This window comes from Netta rufina (genome assembly GCF_964035555.1).
Source record: "Netta rufina genome assembly, chromosome: 4".
Taxonomy (NCBI): Eukaryota; Metazoa; Chordata; class Aves; order Anseriformes; family Anatidae; genus Netta; species Netta rufina.
In genome coordinates this window covers 7,096,173-7,113,810 of record NC_140127.1, presented here as the reverse complement: position 1 = coordinate 7,113,810, position 17,638 = coordinate 7,096,173, and the positions used below count along the sequence as shown (strand labels likewise).

At 42.1% G+C, this 17,638-nt stretch overlaps 2 protein-coding genes across 8 annotated transcripts in view; one reads left to right on the top strand and one right to left on the bottom strand.

The window, feature by feature from the left end:
• Nucleotides 1–15,302, top strand: part of NFKB1 (nuclear factor kappa B subunit 1) — a 57,972-nt gene extending 42,670 nt beyond the window's left edge. Inside the window, exons 14-24 of the mRNA XM_084286076.1 lie at nt 654–848; nt 2,992–3,133; nt 5,885–5,999; nt 8,077–8,278; nt 9,363–9,532; nt 10,382–10,484; nt 11,338–11,459; nt 11,799–11,868; nt 12,214–12,386; nt 12,525–12,702; nt 13,341–15,302. Coding sequence (XP_084142202.1) covers nt 654–848; nt 2,992–3,133; nt 5,885–5,999; nt 8,077–8,278; nt 9,363–9,532; nt 10,382–10,484; nt 11,338–11,459; nt 11,799–11,868; nt 12,214–12,386; nt 12,525–12,702; nt 13,341–13,528 — 1,658 coding nt within the window. The 3' untranslated portion in view covers nt 13,529–15,302. The remainder of the gene's footprint in view (nt 1–653; nt 849–2,991; nt 3,134–5,884; nt 6,000–8,076; nt 8,279–9,362; nt 9,533–10,381; nt 10,485–11,337; nt 11,460–11,798; nt 11,869–12,213; nt 12,387–12,524; nt 12,703–13,340) is intronic.
• Nucleotides 9,644–17,638, bottom strand: part of MANBA (mannosidase beta) — a gene marked incomplete at its 5' end in the record, with an annotated part of 53,706 nt that continues 45,711 nt past the window's right edge. For 2 of the 7 annotated variants that reach the window (XM_084286077.1, XM_084286082.1), the window contains 7 exons: nt 9,644–10,544; nt 11,422–11,585; nt 12,421–12,682; nt 14,749–14,834; nt 15,342–15,498; nt 15,897–16,024; nt 17,229–17,338. Of the gene's footprint in view, nt 10,545–11,421; nt 11,586–12,420; nt 12,683–14,748; nt 14,835–15,341; nt 15,499–15,896; nt 16,025–16,932; nt 17,007–17,228; nt 17,339–17,638 lie in introns of all 7 variants that reach the window. The other 5 variants (XM_084286081.1, XM_084286083.1, XM_084286079.1 and 2 more) reach the window with 5 other exon arrangements.

The window sequence follows — 17,638 nt, the reverse complement described above, 5'->3', positions numbered from 1 at the left end:
TGCTAACCCCTGAGAAGCAGTCACCAAAAACCCTCAGCATGCTTTATATATTTTGTGTATGCTTCAATCAACAGCCCTTTCTCTTGCTTGAATGTGCTGACTAGGGTGTGACCCAAGTATTAGACCAGATAAAAGGTATCTTCCTTTGTTGCCAGAGTCTGGTGCTACACAGCAGCCAGAAGAAATAGCGTAAGAATCAATGGAAAGATTAAGTTAATAATAAGCACGTCCCTGCCTTCCTAAAATAGAGACCCACGTGAAATCTACTTGTTGAATATTCTGTAGTTATTTCTGAATTCTGAGGGATGAATTTGCTGTCAGAAAGGCAAAAGTATATCTGATTATTCTGGTAGATTTCCTGGGAATACTTCAGACTTGTTGTACTTTCAAAGAAGAGGTATTCCCGTTGTTGGCATATAAAAATTTACCTGTAAAGCAGAGGCTGGCAAAGACATAATCACTTTAGAGCAAGTTACATTGCTCCATCCATCCCTGTCAGTTGGCATCTGGAGTATTATGATTCACGAGTGTTTAATGGTAACACCCATATGAAAGTAAATTTTCTGCACAGTTCTTCAGGGTTTGTTTGTGGCTATCATTTGCATAAAAAAGCAGGAGTATTGAACACTAATGGTATTAATTTCTGTTTGCAGGACTGTCAAATTGCACAGCTGAAAAAGATAGGAAGAGGTCTGATAAACCAAGTGACAAATGCAACATGGAACATGATGTGAAAATGGAAACTATGGAGACGAATGAGTGCAGAACCTCTGGTGTAAATGAGGAGAAGGAGGAGGATGCTTCATCCTGCAGAGGTGAAGTAAACGAAGCAGATTGCAGGTGGCAGGGTAAGTGAACAAATAAATACATGAGAAGAGGTAGCTTAGCCAGCTGGGCACATTTAACACTGCATTGTAATAAACCTGTCTGAGGTTCACTGAAAACAGTGGCAGTACTTGGAATACTATTCACTGGTTGACTTAGCTTTTGATATTTGATAGGCTTTAATGGATGAGTATAAAGAATGTCTGTGTGATTTTTGTGTAGTTCTTCCTTGTAATTCTGCTGTTAAATTGCATGTGAAGTAGCATGAAAGGTTTGAATTTAAAATGTAAACCTTATTTGTTTCTATGCAACGAGTACACAGTAAAATAACAGTCTGGTAGCAAACCTTTTATGCATCAAACCAGCGAACAAAAGGGGAGGAAGGCAGGAGTAGTTAGTAAGAATGGTTTAGAAGTAGATTTTAAATAAGTGAAAACTACAAATCACCCTTTCACAGGCAGCAAGACTTCCTTTCCTGCATGTCTACAGGCTATTTTTTTCTAAAAAGTTGCTAATCACTTTTTTAAAGGTCTTGAGTAACCATGCTTCTCATCGCATTAAAAAAAGAAAACAACAACAATTGAATTAGAGACATGGTAGTGGTAAGAACTGAGAGATAAGGATTATTTTTTTTTGTTTGCTTTCAGCAAGTGCAATGTGATCTAGACCACTTCTGTTGTTCTGTTCTTGGTCAGGGAAGAGAGCATGTTATCTTTTGGGTATCAGTCCTCTGTGACACTTGCTATTAACAGCCCTGCAGATCGTGGCTTGGGAAACCAGAGCTGAGTAGTAGATAGGTTGTATTTGTAAAAACCTCCAAGGTGTAGCCTCTTGTGGTCTGAGGAGCGGATGGTGCTCTAGAGAAAAGGTGAAGAACTTGCTGCTTGTGGTTCTGGTTGTGATGATTCCTGCGACTGACTCAAAGAGCAAAATCTTTGGCTGATATGTGAAGTAAAATAATTTCACTTTAAGAGTCGCCAAGGAGAAACCTGTATTGTTGTTACTGAGTAATGTACATTGTAGGCAGGCAGCTGGCTGTTTCTTTTCCTTATCTATTGTAATTGCATGAAAGGAGACAATTTCAGTTTCCAGATTACGTGAAGAATAGGTGCCAAAGAACAGGCTCCATGAAATGGCTGCTGCAGGTTAGAACATCGTAGTTTTTAGACTGAAAGATGCTATCTTCTGGTATTCTGAATGGTATTTTTTCTGTGTGCTTGCCATGGGGAAAGCAGAGGTTCAGCATCCAATTTTTTGGACATGCATATTCTATGAGAAAAGACAAAATTCCTCAACACCCTTTACCTTGGATATGTTGTGAACATAACATCTATTTAATCCCATTACTTAGTGTCAAGAGGTAAACAGCAAATAACAATATATCAGTCTAGGCACATAGCATAGGAACTGCAGTGATCTGTGGGCCAGCACAATAAGCTTCATGGATAGCTGAGTAAGCTGTGGGCTCACAGAAATGATGTGTTCATGTTCACCAGGGATATACATCTGAGACCAAATCCCTGGTTATGTGCAGCTGGAAATCCTGGGTATTCCCTCCCTACGTGTGCTTTAAATGACAACATCTGTTTTACTTGTTTGCTGTTAGTGATTTCGAACCTTACATGGTTTTACAGAAACATGAAACTGTTGATAATACAGGCTGGTTTCGGATGATACTACTTCCCAGAATGACAACTGTGGTTTGAAAGTTCATCTGTTTCATTTTCGCTAGTTTCTTGCCAATACAGAACCACAAAGGTATTGGCAGAGCAGCTAGGGTGACCTTTTAAGTGTTCTATGGACAAGAGTCCTTAGCTGTTGTTTATATCTAAGATCCAAGTTTCTGCTTCTCTTGTTTCATTGCACACAAACACATGTAAATGGCGTGAATTCAGTGCCACTCAAACTAAAGGTGGCTTCCAGAGTTTCAGCATTCCCAGGGTTCCTACTGCCTGAATGCTCAGAGTGCACCTCCGTTTCCTTCTCAGGGACTCATTCCCTCTGTCCTTTCCTCTCAGCAGTAATTACCAACCTGTCTCAGTGAATCAGCAAATAATGCTTCTGGTTTGCACTTTGTATTTCCGTGGCAGCACAAACCCCTGCCAAAAGAGGGAGGTGCTGCAGGGAAGACAACCGAGCTGATGGAGACCAAACTTTGCCTTGCAGATGGCCCCTTCCTGGAGAAGGCGATGCAGCTTGCCAAGCGCCATTGCAATGCTCTCTTTGACTACGCTGTAACTGGAGACGTGAAGATGCTGTTGGCTGTTCAGCGCCATCTCACCGTTGTCCAGGATGATAACGGAGACAAGTAAGTCATTGCTGGCAAGGACCTCTGCTTGCTGGCTTGAAAGTCACCTCTTTGAAGGCTGTCAGTTTGTCCCATCTCCTGTGGGTGGTGGTCTTGGATTACAGCACCACTAATCAAATCAACATCATTCCCCTTCCTGCTGTTTGGGAGAGGTACAGGTGCAACTTAGAAATTTGTGCTGCTTTTGCAGAAAAGTGGCTTCCATCACAGTGTTTGTTGATCCAGTACCCCTCAGAAAATAACTTGTGTGTGAGGGTGTGTCAAGGATGCTGTGAGTTGGCCTGCCTTCCTTTTACTTCCAGTCGTTGCAGTGTGAAGTGCTGTGCTCGCATCATGAGACACAGCTGATGGGGATCATCAGCTTTGTGCTGAAGGAGAGTGGCCTGCTTTTTATTCCATGCAAATCCTTAACTTTGTAACTGTCTTGTGTCTGTATTGTACTGTTGTCTTCCACAAGATTGCGTGAAATTTCGGGGGGTGCTTTGCTGCTAATATTTCCTGACCAGCCCTTCGATAACATGAGCTGGAGTAGAAATCCATTTTGCTGCTCTACAGCTATGCACATTCTGTGGGACTCGAACTGAAATACAGCAAGGAACTGATTATTAGTAGTTATTTAAAAGCAAATTCAATGGAAGTGATTCTGAAGACAAACAAAGATAACCTCTCTTGGATAAGCAAGTGACATTTTCACATTGTCACTGTTTTAGCTGGCAGGCTTTGGGCAGCCCCTATGCAATCTCTTACGTTTCCTTAAATTGCAGCATTTTGTACAGTAAAAGCCACGCGAACCTGAAGGTCTCTAACTAGATGGAAAATTACAAGTGGCTGCAACAGGCCTGCCCTACTGTGTGATTACGCAGTGAGAGGCTACTACTTTCACTCTGCTTTCAGTGAAAACGGGCCTCAGATTACTGATAAACAGCGTACGTAAATACTGCAAAATCACACCTAGCTCCTTGCTTTGCTTCCCAATTGGCAACCCAATGTCTGCTTCGAGGAAAGCAGCAGTATGGATGAGGCAGGTGCTAGCAATAAAGCCTGCTAGCACTTGGGACCATACAGCTTCTGCCTGTGTTTGTTGTTGGGTTTTTGTTTGTTTGATTTTTGGAGGGGAAGGAGTACTGATCTCAGTCCTAGCAAGCAGGACCTACATTTAAACATCAGTAAGGTGCTACCCAGATTTGGATTTGCAGGGCATTTTAACAAAGTCAAAGTACTTAATTGTAATGGTAAATAGTTTCAAAAAGTACCTGCAAGTGTGCGAGGCTCAAGCTCATGTGGCCTTTCTCCTGGGAAGGATTTTAGTCTATGAGCATGTAATACATATACATTACTCTGCAGCTATTTAACAGAACAAAGTTTTGGTGACTGCTTTGCAGCTCTCTCACAGGAGCTGTTAAAAAAAAAAAAAAAAAAGCCAAATTTCATAAATCAGTTCTGCCAAACATTCATTTTAGTCGTTAAAATTTTGTGGCAAAGAGTATAAATTTTTTGCTTAAGCCATTAAAGAAATGTTGCTGACAACTGTTTTGCTGATCTTTCATCAGAGTAGTCTTGAGGGAATGAAAATACCTTCATTGGGACCCTGTGTTGTGTTTTATGGCTTTGAGACAAAATACATTAGCCTGTGATTAGCATATATTTGCCGTGAGCACACAGCAGCACTCACCCGCTGTTACTGCGTTCGTATCAGTGCCACCAATCTCGTGAAGTCCGAGGGCATTGCAACACTTTGCCTCCACGGGGCTAAATTAAAATATTTGCTACAGGAAAGAGAATTAAAGGCAATAGAAGAACAAATTGTTTCTAAGGTGAGATGTCCTGTGCTGATGTTGTGTGCCTCCAGCAGTATGCTAAAGAGTCCAGAGGCTGGCCACATCAGCTAAGGGAGAGCTTGCTAAGGTATGTGCCAAAACAGAGGGCATGGCTTTGAAATGACATCTCGAGGCAACAAGACAAATGGAGCTCCTGTGGAAAGGGGCAATGAGATTCACGATGAGATTCATGTGCTTTTCTCCTGGCAGTTTTTCAAGGCCAGCCACTCTGGCTGGAGCTGGCTCTGGAGCAGAGCACAGGAAAGGCTGCTGCGTCAGCCCAGTAGAAGTGGAGCCTTGCTATGCAGAGTAACTCACGTCCTAAAACAGTTTTTTCCTTCAGCATGACATCTCTGGCCACTGCTGCAAATCCTGTGGCTGTTAGTCACCAGCCCGAGGCCCTAGTCATTTTTCTGTTTGAAAAGGAAGAAAAGAAAAACCCACAGAGCTGGGGAAACCCCCAAGGGAAAATCTGCTTGGGTGGTAGAGACTTGTGGAAATTCTGGAGGAAGGTTTTAACAGTAAGAGATGTTCATGCGCTGTGTAGTTCAAAACATGAAGAAAAAAAAAAAAAGCAAAAAATCTGGGGATTTCAAACAAGTTCTGAGACAATTCTTACATGATAAAAAGATTTTACTTATTAGGCTAGTAGTTAAGTCATACTCAGGAAAAGCAAAATCCAACCTGATTCTGCTTTTGTGATTGAAGGGTTAAACACAGCTATCTTCTGATTAGCCTTTTTTAATGTTGGGATTTGTTTTAAGTGCTGCTCTTTAGTGCTGGATTCACAACTTCTAATAGTCAAATGTTTCTATCAGAATACAATCAGATGTACAACAAAATCTTAGACTTTATGTAATACATTTGAAAATACTTAAATAATCTGTTAAATATCTGAAAATAATCTGAAAACAATGTTTTTGTTTTGTTCCAGCGTCCTTCATTTAGCAATTATCCACCTTCACACGGAACTGGTTAAAAACCTCTTGGACGTGATCCCAGATTTGAATTATAGCGACATTATCAACATGAGGAACGACCTTTATCAGGTACGCTGTTGTGCTGGGATAGGTGACGTTGATCGTTCTGCCAGAAAAAATTGTGCTACTTGCTGTCTTATTTTTCTTCTGTTCATTGGAGTGAGCCCAGGTCAGACTGTAATGCCAACCAGCTGAGAAATTCACAGAGGAACGCAGTGACATGTTGTAAGGTGGTGGAAGAACAAGAGCTTGTTTTCACTGTTTTAATTCATAACTCCCCTTGACGTTGAGAGAAACATCTCCATGTGTTTATTGTAAACAGACCCCAAATACTAAATCCTGCAGTCCATGTCTTCATTATTTGGCTTGTCTGTGATTAAACCAGTGGTATGGATTACAGCCAACTCTGGGCTCTTTTAAACTTTTTAACGTAGGATAACTCAGGATGAGTTGACAGTTGCTGTGAAAGCTGTAACAAACTCTGCCTTTCCTGTAGCCCGGGTGGTACCTGTGCCCATCATATGAGCACCAACATTTCCTTTCCATTTCTTGGTTCACAGTGTATCAGAAAACAAAGAAAAACATCCCCGTGTCTTTTACCTAGTAGGGAAAGAACTCTTAGCAGCCTGGCACAGTTTTCTCTCAACTTGATCTACGACACAGTCTGAGCTTCTTGTATTGTAACTCAGATGGGCTTTAAAAAGAGCTGTGGAATCCTGCCTGTAAAAGAAACTCTTTTCAAGTGTGTGCACCATTCAGTTGTCCCAAAGGGAGCCAGCTGGACTTTGCATGGCAGCACTCTTGACATTTGTGCCGTTTCCTTCTGTTCAGCTTCAAGCTGTAAATGGCAAAGCCAGGACTTTATGCTACGCAGATAATCCCAGAGGGTTTATTTTGACTTTTTTTGTTCTCTTTCACATTTCATTTTTATGTTCACATAAAGGAAGTTTGAAATACGGAAGGCAATGAAAGCAAGAAGATTCTCAATTGAATTCAGTGTGCCCTCTGTTTAACAGAAATAGGAAGCAAAGCTGTGCTCCATGCAAGAAATAAATCTAACTGCCAGGATGTCAACAGCTGTTCTATTTCTGCTTAAACCTTAGGCCAGTGATGGGAGGAAATGTAGGTCTAGGCCAGGATTTTTCTTGTCTACAGATATTCTGAAAGCTGAATTTACAAGTATCCTGTAAATTCAGGAATTCATTGCAAATACATTGGCGATTCTGTTAACAAACACAAGCTTATTGTATGGAGCTGGAATTAGTCCTTTTTATTAGGCATCTGTTAATGTCAGAATAATAGGACAGAGATGGAATCTCGTGCATTTTTTCAGATGATATTAGCATTAGGATTATGATTTCCCAAACCTCACAGGGATGCCTTACTGTTAAATACATCTTTGACAGTGTTAGCCATGATGCTGTTTACTGGCAAGATGGTCAAGAACACAGCATACAATCAACATTTGGAGATACCTGAGACCTCGCAGCCTGAGATCCTCTCAGTGCTGCAGGTGTCTTTGTGCAAAAATGGAAAACCTGCAAATAGAATCAGCTAGCTAGGCAAGATGCTGTGTAATCTGCACTTTGACGAGCGCACAGAACAGCAAGCTTTTCTGTCTAGAGTCATTTTAAGGGGTAAGGAGATCCTAAACCTGTGTTTTAGAACCTGCTTTTTAGGAACAAAATTAGAGTATGGTTTAGTGAGAAAGGCAGACTTCGAGAGGTTCTAGAAAGCAGACTTCTAGAGGTTCTATGTGCGCTCCTTCTGTGGAGCTTGGCTATGGGGCAGCTGGAAGCAGGGGTACAGCACCTGGGTACAGGGATTATCCCTGGGACACTTCCCCAAGTCCCTTGCACTGCAACTCCTAAATGGCCAGGTCAGTCCCCTGGTCTTAGAGAGTAGGCAATGTCTTTCTTCCCCCCAAAGTCTGAGTGCTGATGGCAGCAAGGTGGCTTTTATTTCAAATAGAAACCCTATCTGTAGTGTGCAGTAGAAAAAAAGTACATGCGTGCAAGCATTTCATCTGTGTGAGCTTTCAAGTGGAGTAACATCTCACACAAGCAGCTTTTGTTGGGTTAAGGGATCTCTGGTCAGTGTTGTGGCTGCTGCTCATCCTCTCATGGCTCACTTCTGTCACTTCCAGACCCCCCTGCACCTGGCAGTAATCACAAAGCAGGCAGAGGTGGTGGAGGACTTGCTGAGGGCTGGAGCAGATGTCAGCCTTCTGGATCGCCACGGTAATTCTGCCCTACATTTAGCTGCTGCTGAAGGAGACGACAGGATTTTGAGTCTACTCCTCAAGCATAAGAAGATACCTTCGATGGTCGACCTTTTCAATGGTGAAGGTAGGGAAGGATGACAGCTGTGTTTTACACTCACCTCCTAGACGAGCACACCACCATTTCTGAGAACAGTGCTTGAAAATCGCACCTTCCCCCCTTGTGCACACGACAACCTTTGCTTTGATATGCCTGCAGGCACAGTTGAGAGAACATAGATGTGTAGGTTTTCTGGTTATATGGCACGTAGTGATTGATAATGTCCATATTACACAGTATGGATTTGAACTTTTTGTTACTGTAGATATTTTAATCTCACAGAATTTCAAGCACTGTGTTCCTTCTGGCTTGCCTTATATAAGCACTGCTTAAACATCCTCTTCCCCCCCACCCCCCCCCACCCCCTCCCCCCAAAAAAAAAAAAAAAGAAGTGGTTCCTCCTTGCTAGTGAATGAAATCCCTTCAAAAATCATTGCTGGACTAGTATCAAGTTTCACATTTGGCACTTTTTGACCATGCAGAATTAGAGCTTATAAAATACCCACAGAGACCCAAGTCTCCCACTTTTCAATGGTACAGGTCATCTGAAATTATTACTCTTGCACTAGATGGTAAAATGTCTGACTTAGAGTGTCATTATGTGATTTAAAAACCTGTGTTAAGTTCCTCAGAAGGATTATGTATTTATTTTTACTTAAAAAAAAATATACATATAAGGCTTTATTATTCTTTTTGAGCCACCACAGTTGATTTTGAGGTTATAGGGCTGTCTGACCTTACAGAAGCATCAGTTATTCCCCAGAATGTTTCTAGAAGGGATTTAATCTCCTTTAAGGCAAAAAGATGGTCTAGGTGAGCTCTTTAGTTTCCCCCTTTCTGTTCCACCTTCGAATTTGCTTTTTTTTTGTGTGTATGGCATTGAGTCACCACCAGCAACACAACCAGTTCCAGTTTGTGCACAAAGAACATTTTTATTAACACCATCTTTAGTACATAGAAAAGCAAAGTAAGTCGTGCTCAGGTAACTACAGGAACTCTCGGTCATTTTACAGACTCTTAAGGTATGCAACCACTTAAAATCTGATAATTCTGACACGTCTGTACTTTTCAAATATTAATGCACACGATGAATGGGCTTTGTGTTGTGCAGGTCTCTGTGCAATCCACATGGTGGTGATGGCAAACAGCATGTCCTGCCTCAAACAACTGATCGCTGCTGGAGTTAATGTCAACGCTCAGGAACAAAAATCTGGACGGACTGCATTGCATTTAGCTGTTGAACTAGAAAACATCCCCTTGGCGGGCTACCTGTTGCTTGAGGTGAGTGCAGAATTCTCAGGTCTTTTCACTTATGTATTTTACGTCTCAAAAATATGCCAGTGCTTCAGTGGAACGGAAGTAATGCTTTTTTTCTGTTTATTGCCTTGAGTGCCTAAACTGGGACAATGGCAAAATTATTGCTAACGTTACTATTACTTGTTGAGCACTGCCGATGAACCTTTTGCGTAAGGTGAGGAATGCAGTTTGTGACCCTGACCTGACTGCATGTGCCGTGTTTAATTTGCACTGCGTAACCCCAGCAGCCCACGAACCCACTTGGGAACAAGTGACTCGCTTAGCTTTGCCAGGTGGAATGCGTATGCAGATGTGCACAGAGAGATAGCTGTGTGTATCCATAAATATTTGTCTCAGCTCTTTAACACCTTGATCTTAGCATGCTTAATTGTGCACACCCACCGTGGTAGCTGCCCTGGGTATCTGCACAGATATGCTGCTACCAGCCTGTCTGATCTCCTGAAGGGCAGCAGGAAGGCAGAGTTCAGTGCACTCCAAATATTGCGGGTAATCAGATAATAAATAGTTTTTTTATTTAATTATTATTACAGGATGCAAAGTGGCTTTTGAATTTTATCTACCTGACTTGTTTGGGTCGATACACTGTGCCTCCTGCTCTAGTTCTGGAGCACACAACCACCATCTATTCATGTGTGCAGAGTTGTAGTTACTTTCTAATTCATTCTTTTCAGACAATGATTAGAGTTTTTATGCAAACAGACGTGGAATGGTGCTTATTTGCACAGTAGCAATGTTTATGGAGACACGAGTCTCTGCAACTGTATGGTATAAATGATAGCACTTTTTTCTTTTTCTCTTGCAACACCAACTTAGACTGATGTAGACGTGAACAGCACTACATATGATGGGACAACACCTCTTCACATAGCAGCTGGAAGGGGCTCTACAAAATTGGCAGCAGTTCTCAAAGCAGCAGGTATGGAATCAGATATTTGCGGGAGCATTTTCTTTAACCGTGGTAGTTCAGGGTAGGAGGCTGCACATGGAAAAGAACGGGTCAGAGCACAAGACAGATGTTAAAGACAAGTTTGCTTCTCCCTGGAGAAGTCCTACTTTCAGGCGCTCTGCTACTCTTTAGCACCATCTAATGGCTAAAAAAGGCAAATTAGTTAGTCATGGCAAAACACCTCCCATGCACTCTTGAAAGCTTTCAAGCATGTCTTGTGTATTTTTTTTCTATCTGAAGAAGCAGAGACGTTGTTACACAGTTGGGATAAGGGTTGGACTGCTTTAAAGACAGAGAAAGAGATCGCTGAAACATAAGCTTGTTTGTCTCCTATTTCATATCACTGTGGTAGAGTTATTTTGAATATTTATTGGAGCATTTTTTTCAGTTCTCTTTAGACCCTTAATACCTGAGTTTTCTCCTTTGACACAGAAGTCCAAGCCTCCCAGTGCTCTGACAGCGTGCTTGGTCTTTTAATAATATTCATGCTTTTCTCTGACACTACAAAAAGAAGCACCACAACACTGCTTCAGGATGTACACGGTCCCGTGAGCCAAGAGCAGGACTGGAAGTCAATTTATATAATCAAAATCCTTCTTTGGGCCTTAACATGCTGCTTGCATTTTTTTTTCCTATCTATAGAGTAGCATTTTTACAGGGACATGATAGTATTTAACTTTAGCTGATTGATAACATTGTTTGCTGACTTAAACTGTGTTTAGCTTGAGTAGCTAAATTAGCAGATTTGCAATTCGAAACTTAAAATATGTGTTTTAAGTATTGAAGCATTTTCTTAGGACTTTCTTGCACTCTTGTTTTCCAGGTGCAGATCCTCACATAGAGAACTTTGAGCCACTGTTTGATCTAGAGGATATGAAAGATGATGACGATGATGAAGGAATAGTACCTGGGACAACACCACTGGATATGGCAGCCAATTGTGAGGTATGTGATCTTCCCTCTGTTGTTTTGTTTTGCTTCTTTTAAATACTAGATGCTAGTTCAGCTCTCGCCCCCAATTCCTTTAATTTCTTCCACAGTCATTTAAATGTTTACAAACTACTGGAGCACCTGAATTGACATCAAAAATAAACTTAGTGAGCCACAAAAAAAAAAAAAGAATAAAAATGAAAATAATTTGTATTGGAATTGCATTGGAAGGAAGCCCCACTTTGCAGACTACTTTTGTTGAACAGGATTGTGTGAACAATACTCTGTGACTTGTCAAGATAATGGACAAATAACCAGGTTTTGCTAAATACTGACTTTAATGTATTCTCTTAGGTGTACGACATATTAAATGACAAACCTTACAAACCAGCAGCAGCAGTTTCGGAGGACTTACTGACACAAGGTATCATCTGTAAAGATAACTTAACAATATCCCTGTAGTAATTAACAGCTGAGTACTGAAAGCGTATTTGCAGAAGAAATAACCCCACCATTCCTTGTGAGCAAGCTGGGGAGGGAGAAGAGGGACACCCTTCCCCACACACACATCCTTAGAATAAGCATAATTCTGTGAAGAGGTAGGTCACAAGGACACAAGGTTACAAGGTTAATTTTCAAGATTACACCAATATATTAGTAAACACTAACGGACACTAAAATAGATGCTCTTTAATTTGGCTTTGTTTCTGCTTAGAAATGAACTGGTGCATGATTTGTATAAATAATACATAATTTCTCTGTTCCCCAGGACATGTAAGAGAGCTGAATGAAAGCGTCAAGATGCAGCTTTGCAAAGTACTGGAAGTACGGGACCCAAGCAAAAACTGGTTTACTCTAGCACAAAAGCTGGGACTTGGCATTCTTTGTAACGCCTTCAGGTTGTGCCCTTCCCCATCAAGAACTCTGCTAGATAACTATGAGGTAACGTGGCTGTTACAGGTTATAAGGAACATACCGCTGTGTGCTGAGCCTCGTCCTCCCGCACGGTGCGACAGTGCAGCCCCTGGGTTTTAGCTAGGCTGGGTGGTGCTGAGCATCTGCTGTCATCTTCTCTCTTAGGTTTCTGGTGGTACAATTGAAGAGCTGAGTGCTGCTTTGAGACAGATGGGTCACACGGAAGCCATTGAAATCATTCAGAACGCACAATCTATCTCGCAAAGGCAGCCTCACCAGGAGGACAACACAGTAGAAGCTCTTCTTTCATCATCTCCACCCACCTTTGCGAAGAGGGACACAGGTAAAACTGACAGCAAAACATCAAGAGCTCCAAACCGTATTTTACTCCCCCCTGCCTGGCCATGTTAAGTAATGAAAACATTTTTTTCCTCTTGATGCAAACAAACACAGTAACTCCATCCTAGTCCAACCTTACCCTTTATAGAACATTGTTCAGTCATGGAATGAGCATTCACGCCTTTCAAAACTCTGCTTGTACATATCTGCCTCTTCAGCTTAATTTAACTCCTCAGCCTCTTTAACCCCTTAAAGAGGGGTTCTGCTGCTTTGCAACATGAATAGATTGCATTATGTAATTATTTTTTTTTACATAGCTGTTTTGAAAAATACTACTGAACTCTGTAATATGGTGACCGCTGTTCAAGTCATACCGAGACCTCATCACACCTTCAGCTTGAATATGGCTCTCTTGCAGTCAGACATTCCTTTTGAGGATCTTGCACAAATGACTGCTGCTGATGATCAGATGTTCTGGTCAACTAAAAACATCTAGCACAGCTTTTCCCATTGCAAAATCTAAAGCTACAGTTATTGTCCTATACAAGAGCTTTAACCTAGTGGGTTGTATTCCTGTTTTTTCAGGACATTGCTGAAGCAAAGCAAACCGTAATGCATCTCCCGTCTCTCTCTCTCTTTCAGCGGAAGTTTATAATAGCAAATTTCAAGACAACGAAAGCACATGTGACAGCGGTGTGGAGACCTCCTTCCGCAAACTGAGCTTTACTTACTCAGACTCTCTGAACAGCAAGTCTTCAATAACACTCAGCAAAATCAACCTCAGCTATGGACATGAAGGCTCAGTGCAAAGCAATTATATAGCCAACTAGCAATACTCAATTAGCAACATGCAGATACAGGAACACACCTGACGTTTAGAATTACACTGGCACCATCCTGGTCAGAGGGAAGTAAATTCACAACCAAAAACACTCTGGAGGAACCACACACGAACCTGAACCAATAGGAACTTCAGCGTACAACACCTGGCCTTTGCTTCCTTCCTCAAGTGCGTTTAATTTTATCCACTTAACAAGCCACGTACCAGAACCAGGGCTCTACTGCCACATCAATGCACAGGACCAGACACTGAACGACTGACGGAGCTCTCCTGGCATGTGAGGATTTTCTTTTATAGATGAAAGTCACTCCTTGTTAATGCGTAATAGCAGCTCACTTAATACAAAGAGGTAAGGCACACAGAGCAATCAAAGGATAATTTCTAGCTGCTCCCTTCATAATTTTTGCAGCACACTTGTCTGAAAAAAACTCATAGAATGACTGGCTAAGAAAAATCATGACTTCAATTGCAGCAATGACAACTCAGAGAGAAAAGAGAATCCTAAAGCAAAGAATCTTGTATAGTTCAAATAATGTATTTAAACTTAACTTTTGTGCCTCTTATTCAAAAAAAAGAAATCAAGTTTGGCATTTTCCTACTTGTAAATAGTTTTTTATATCAGTTCCTTTCAAAAAAAAAAAAAGTGTGCTTTTTAAAAGCTTATTTTTATTTTACTTTTATAATAAAAACCCAAAATGAAATTCCTTGTCTACACTTGCTGTCATTTTTACATCTTTCAAATAGAGTTACTGAAGATTTAGCATTTCAGTTTTAGGAATTGATACAAAAATAAGCTGATTTCACAGTACCTAAAATAAATGAAGGGTAGAAAGCCACTCGTCTTCAAGCTTGAGTATCTTTTACAGGATGAGACCAGGAGCATCAGCTACTGCTGAGCAGCTGTGCTTTGGAACTAAGCCTTTGGTTCATGTTCTTGGTTAGATCTCTTTGTGTAATTATGGCAGCACAGAGCCATTTATACTGAAACCAACTTTGGAGCATCTCAACGAAACCATAGAGAGGGTTCTTCCTTGGGCTATCTAAGAACTCTTCTATGACTGTTTCTGAGCAGTATTTCTTTTTGTTTCATGTAATTGCGGTGAGTGAGGTGGTGAGTAATGCTTACAGATGTTGGCCTACTAAGCATACAGAACAGGCATCAGATTTCATTATGAGAATGCAAAGCACCGTTAACACCGTACCACTTACTTGTAGTCCGCTGTCTTGACACAGAGGTGGAGCTCTGGCAGGGGTGTTCTTGGTTCACAGCAGTCTTCAGTAACCTGGTGTAGTTCCTGAGAAAAGTAATCAAAATAAACCTTGAGAATTTTTACTTTTTTATCAGTATTTGCTGTAATGAATTAAGCCATGGTCAGTGAAAAAAAAGCTTGTGAAATCATTTCTTATTCAGCTGAACTACGTCCAGAGAAACAGGATGCAGAACAGCAGAAATGCCATGCTTTCTTTCAGTTGTCATCTGTATAACCTACAGATGCAGTGTCGCAGGTAGGTGGATTTTTGTTCAATGAATGTAGTTGTCTGTTGCAACTATTTTTTTTATGCAGAAACAGTAAAAGATCTCATGTCCTGGGGCTGGAAAAGCTTTTTCAGCCCTATCAGAGTCAACGTACATTCTACTGTCACATAATTTCCAGCATAGCCCGGGGGGGTGGCAGAGACTTCCATCAAGGTTTCTACAGGTCACCAGGGCAAGCTGTCTGTTGATGAGCACCTTTTGCCTTACTTCTGGACCTGCTCTGCTTTCAAACCAGTAGAAGACGCTTGTGTCTGTATTTTCTTACCTACTTCATGGCCAAATGCTGCATAACTGTTACTCATCAGGTGAGTGATCATGCAACGAACAGCAGGAGAGCTGTCTGAGGCCCCCTGCGTTCACATACTGTAAGTGGCATGCCAGCTTCTTTCCTTGCAGTCCCTTTGCAGCAACTCCGTTTCAGTCTATTTAACAAAACAGGCTTCAGACTTTTTTTTTTTGGTTTAGCAATAGAAAAATATTAATTTAAAATCATTCTCACTAACTCAAACAGGAACACTAAACCTTCTGTGTGACAGAGTAAGGTCAGGTAACACACCAGCTTTTCCCATCTCCTTTAACCCGAGGCACTTTATGCGTATGCTGCAGCGACGCAGTTTGTCAGGAGTAGGCAAGAGCAGGAGGCAGAACCCACCAGCAAGCCCAGGGCACACAGAGTGTCCCGACACCCAGTAGGAGACGCATTTGTGTCTTTTTTGTGTCGTTCCAGTCTGGCAGAGGGAACTCAGCAGAGAGCCCGCTGTTTACCTCAAGCAGCTCAGTTAAAATGCCCGAACACGCAGCTTTGTGCTTTCTGCCTTACCCTTTATCCCTGGCGGTAGGTGGTCAGGCTGTACGGGGCACGCTGCCTTGTGCTGCTGGGAGTGCCAGAGCACGCTGCTGCCTCCTCGCAGCGGTGAGGAAGAAGCAGGCACACAGAGGAACCGCGCTCTGCAAGACAAAGTACAAGCAGGGCAAACAAGTCTTAACAGAAAGATGTAAAGCTGCTGTGTTCTTCTTAACAAGTAACTACTACGAGAGACTGATATGCCTCATTAGCTCCCCTCAGACACAGATTTATCCTTACATCTGGAGCAGAAAGAAGTCCTACCCCTGTTTGCCAAGTGTGACAGAATGAACTAAAAAAAAAACAGGCCTGCAGGAGCTCACTGCCCGAGTGCTCCTGTCTAGAACTGGGTTATACAGAAACCTGCCTCACTCGGCACAGTAAGCTGAAGTGTGGACCTCACTACACCCCACAGGCCTAGGAATTGTCCCTATCTACTCCACAGTACCTCTGAGGAACAAGACGTTCTGGGCTATGGAAAGGCAGCCCGCACCGCAGCGCTCTCTTCTAACATCACTGTGCAGGAAGCCTGCTGTGCGCTTCCATTAGCAAATAAAACACTGGAGATACGGCCAAAATGCATCAACCAACAACTTCAACCAGATCCTAAGAAGCCCGCATGGCAGTTTTGTCCCTCTGAGTGCCAGTCACACCTTGGCAGAGAATGCAGATACTGATCTGGTAATGCTTGCAATGCTCTAAGGGATCAATACCAAAAACAGAAAGGTACTTAATTAAGCTTTTTCTCCTGGTCCATAGGGAGATGGAACCTTTGGGCATCCTCAATTAAGTTTATTATTAACGTATACATAAATTACAGTGAGGATCAGAATCTGAAAGAGTTCTAAACAATCTGCAGTTGTGGTAATTGGGATCTGCTACGTTATTTTGCTACTGCACTACAGTAACAGACACCAGAAACTTGTGGAACGGAGCAAAAATAAACCGACAACAGAACTCTACACATCTCTACGTTTGGTGTAAAAAGGACTATTCAGAAAGTTCAACTGACCTTAATTTTTTAGAGTCATTGCCGCAGCTGTAAGTTTCCAGTGTCATCTTATGATGTACTTAGACACTTGAAAGCTAAATGTGATAGTGGAAAGTTAGAGGCACTCAGAGATTCTGTAGACTGTGGAGAGGATCTTACTTGTGTGTAGTGGTATAGGAAGCATCTTTTCTCCCTTCTCTGGGCCAGTGAGGTGCTGTTTATCTGTGTTTAAGGAAAAAGAGCAACCCTCCCTCCCTTGGAGTGACAGGAACAATGATGATCATTCCTTAGCTCAAGATGCAATGGTCAACACTCACCCAACAGCTTCCAGCTCTTCTGGAGCACACTCTTGTTGAAGTAGAGCAGTTCTGGAGCGACTAACAAAGGCTGTGTCCACATTTTTGCTGGATTCAGAAGATTCCTGCTGCTACAAGCAAAACCAGCACAAGTTAATCCCAGGAGATGCTTTTCTGTATTTAGGGTTATGAAGTAGTCTGATGCCCCACTTAAGCTGCCCCTGCCCTGCCACCAACACAGAACGGCTCCTGGCAGGAGACCCAGCTCTCCAGGAGTTCTTTCACAGGAAACCACCTGGGGGCTGGCTCACACCGCTGCTCCTTTACAGCTGGTGGGGAAGTGAGCTGGAGCCTGCTGGGTGCTTAAATCCTGGTACACAGAGAGCTGCAGCTCTCTGACCATCAGACAGGCCATTTCTGCAGGTCATGAA